Source organism: Argentina silus (genome assembly GCF_951799395.1).
Source record: "Argentina silus genome assembly, chromosome: 10".
NCBI lineage: Eukaryota > Metazoa > Chordata > Actinopteri > Argentiniformes > Argentinidae > Argentina > Argentina silus.
The window spans coordinates 4,012,160-4,016,055 of NC_139664.1; the positions used below are offsets into that span (position 1 = coordinate 4,012,160).

Here is a 3,896-nt window from a genome sequence, read left to right on the forward strand (position 1 = left end):
CAGCAGTGAGCTTTATGCATATACCGAAATTAGATGGCATGAGTGATGATGGGTGTGTACTGAGACAAGTAATCCAGTTAGATTAAATCCTGAAGCCTGCAGTTCTATGTTAGAGGCTTAAACAGAGTTATAAGATTGTAATCTCAATTTAAAAACGGCATCGGTCGGCAGGGGTGGAAATCCTGTCAGTGTTCTGTCCTCCAAATAATCGTGCCATGCTTCCCTCTCCACCAAAACTACCTGCAGTCAGTGCGAGCGGAATAAAACAGGGCGTCCGCTGAGCTCTCTGGCGGCGTACGGCTGCACGAGCGGTGGCATTTGGAGAAGCGGCTGAGTGAGATCAAACACTGCTGAGGCAGGCTCTTTGAGACCCCAGCCGTACGTCTGTCTGCGCGTGAATAATTCACAGTGTTCTCGAAAAAAAAAACAATAGTAAGAAGGACCGGGGTTTTGGGGCTGACAACCGTGGTGAGGTAACGTCCCCCTGATGCGGCTCTACCAACCCAGCGTGGTCATGCAGCGTGGTCATGCAGCGTGGTCATGCAGCGTGGTCATGCTGGGCAGATACAGTACCAGTCAAAAGTTTGGACACACCTTCTCATTCAATGGTTTTTCTTTATTTTTTAAAAATTATTTTCTACATTGTAGATTAATATTGAAGACATCACAACTATGAAGGAACACATATGGAATTATGTAGTAAACAAAAAAAGTGTTAAGCAAACCAGAATATGTTTTATATTTTAGATTCTTCAAAGTAGCCACCTTTTGCTTTTGATGACAGCTTTGCACACCCTTGGCAAGGTGTGTCCAAACCTTTGACTGGTACCTTGGATTGTACTGGAGTTGACACACTGCATCCACTCACAGCGCCCCATGTCTCTCCCATTCAACTATCCATGGCGACTCCATTGGCTTTTGTTCTAAACTGTCCTCCACAATTTACCACAGGAAGAGCGGGAATATTCTTGGATTAGAAAACCGGGTAAAAACATGGTGAGTACCATAGTGTAGGCCATAATCCATGGCGGTACACTACTTGTATGTCTATCTGGAAAACACAAGCCTAAATACACATATTTTCATAGGATGTGATAGTGTACACAATGCTTGTCAAACATTGTGAATCAATATGTAGTTAACATATGAACTCAATATATTAATTCAACATCTTCTAAAATCATGTTCAATCAACACTTTGTAGGGCACCAATAGTGCCATCTGGTGTAAAATTCTAAAAACTCATTTTCAGTCCCTGATGGTGGTGAGGTTGTTCGTTATGCTACAGTACTGTAGCCCTACTTATTCAGAAATTCACATCCTATCCTATCCTATGAGATTTGCAGTTGTATGGACACACTACTTTTCATAACATTAATTTTTGTGTCTATAAATAAAATGTTAAAAAAAAAAGGATTCCTTCCTTCTTCTAGCATTGTGACCACCAATGGCCCCTGGTCCTAGCATAGATTATTTTATTTTTTCATGATGACTGATGTATAGATGATTCACTAACTCTAGACAAATGTCCTTTGTCTCTTTGGATAAAAGTGTCTGCTAAATGTCAAAAATGTAAAATATATGTGTTTGTATTAGTCTAATATAATGTCTTTAAGTGTTTAGCAATGGTGTTTACTAACAAAATAAATATTAACAGTGGTACAAGCAGGAGGTAAATGTTGTTCAGACAAATATATAGTTATTAATTGCATTCACAGTGGCTAGACCATTGGCATACACTGTAGTATGATCAATTGAGCTGCGATAATCAATCAATCAATCAATCGTTAGCACCTGTTACAGTACAATTTGAACAAAAGCAGAATATGCACCCTGTCACAGCGAGATTTTAAATGTACATAAGACCACAGACAGTGCTGCATAAGGCTATTTCTAAAGCCCATACATTATATTACCCAAATATTGCGAGAGATCGATCTCGTAAAAACAGCACCATACAGTATTTTCTGTATTTTCTATATCTATCAGAGACTCTTACTTTTCAGTCAAGAAACTTGTCAGTTGGTATATACAGTGCTTTCAGAAAGTAACTTTCCGAAGGCACTTTTACATGCTAATGACGACATGCTGTATGATGCGAATTCTTTTATAATTAGTTCAACATAACCACCTAAAGTTTTGGCTAAGATCCTTCGAACATGTGGCCACAAACCCGTGACCCCGTGTGTCGACTCAGTCAGTCTTATTCTTGTTGAACAGTTGGTTGAAGGTCTGCAGGCCCCAGTACAGCAGAGAGAGGGAGACAAAGGCCTAGACAAAACACAGACACATGTTATGAGAATGGGTGCTTCACTTTGTCAGGTGTCTGTGAGTAGAGTAGTAGACCCACTGCATAGTATGGTTTCACCTTCTTTTGGCTAGAAAATTGGTGAAGGGTGCATCTAATCCTAACAACCGTACCAGTGATAATGTATGATAAAGTTTTGCTTTTACGGCAGTTTTTGAAGCAGTTTTGCACACATCTGTCCCATTCATGTGTGGGTAATGTATGAGTTACTTTAATTTGTGTAAAAGGTGCCAGGAAAACGTGATTGATCAACAGGTCTAAAAGAGGATCAGATTAAATAGTGGTAAACCCCCAAAAAGAACTGATGATATAATCTCCATCCTTCAGAGGGAAAGAATAACACAACTTATGTTCCTAATAGAAAGAAAGCACAGAGCCACTGCGAGCCAAGCAGACTGGGATACTGGTAAAGGTTAGAGAACGGGGCAAAGTCATCTCCCATGATGCTCTCACGTACAGGTCAAGAGGTCAAAGCCACGGGGGAATACACCACAGAGGGGGGGGGGGGAGGGGATCTGCCAAAAAGTGGTCCTGCCGCGCCCTCCCCCCCCCCCCCTCTCTGTGTTCTGGGCCATAAACTGCATCCTACCTCGCAGCGCGAGCCAAACCAGGCCCCTGTCCATCACAGGCAACGGCCTGATGGGAAAAAGGCAGCATTTCCTCTGGACGCTGCAGCTGTTTTCCTCTGAGAGCCAGAGAAAATCCGAGGGAGAGGGAGGGAGGATAGAGAAAGAGAGAGAGTGGAATGTCCCCCCCGCTTTTCCGCCTCCCACTACCTGTCCTGGCAACAGGTTCCCCACTGAGGGAAGGAGAGGATGGAGGGATGGAGGGAGAGAGAGGGGGTAAGTGGATGGTGGAGGAGGGGGGATTGAGGGGGAAGGAGCCAAGGCGGTAACCTGGGACTGAGACCAAAGTCTCAGAGTCTGGGAAGGACAGTTTTTTTTTTTGCTTTTTTTTTTTTTACATTTGTACACAAACATTTGAAGTTGCACTGTGCCTATCCCCTAGATGGACTGGGATCCAAAGTGAAGCAAGCGGTCTCAGGAGTAGCTCACAAATCACATTACAGACCCCTGAACGAAGACATGACAAGAGGCTTTCTATCAAAGCAGCATGTTTCGGACGTGAGCATGCAAGCTATTGGTGCTGCTCCCGCACCCCTTAGTCATACTGTGCTACATTTTAATGGACTCGCAATGGAAATGCATGTGGGATAGATTACGCATGGAAGCGGGGGTTTGATCGTCTGTAAATAAGCACTACGAGCAGAGAACATTGGTGCCCCAAAGTAGGAATCTCAACAAATCACCCATCACTTACTTTGTTTTGATTTTTCGGAGACGGTACTTCGTTAGGGTACCAATTAGAGTGCATAACTAATTTGTACCGAGCAGGAAAGATCAATTACAGGTACACGTAGCGGACGCACGCTCCTGATGGTCCGTATCCGTTCCCCTCTGTCCATATCTGGAGAGATGGAGCTGACAGTGATATATTTCGGAGCGAAGGGAAAGACTGACATTATGGTCAGTGTAGACTACATTTCCCAAGATTATCCCACCATGTGTAGGCTTATTATCTACAAGCT

The 3,896-nt window shown here is 43.2% G+C and overlaps 1 protein-coding gene across 1 annotated transcript in view; it reads right to left on the reverse strand.

The window, feature by feature from the left end:
• Window positions 1-2,193: 2,193 nt before the first annotated feature.
• Window positions 2,194-3,896, reverse strand: part of agmo (alkylglycerol monooxygenase) — a gene marked incomplete at both ends in the record, with an annotated part of 28,535 nt that continues 26,832 nt past the window's right edge. The window contains one exon of the mRNA XM_083678582.1: window positions 2,194-2,271. Coding sequence (XP_083534708.1) covers window positions 2,194-2,271 — 78 coding nt within the window. The remainder of the gene's footprint in view (window positions 2,272-3,896) is intronic.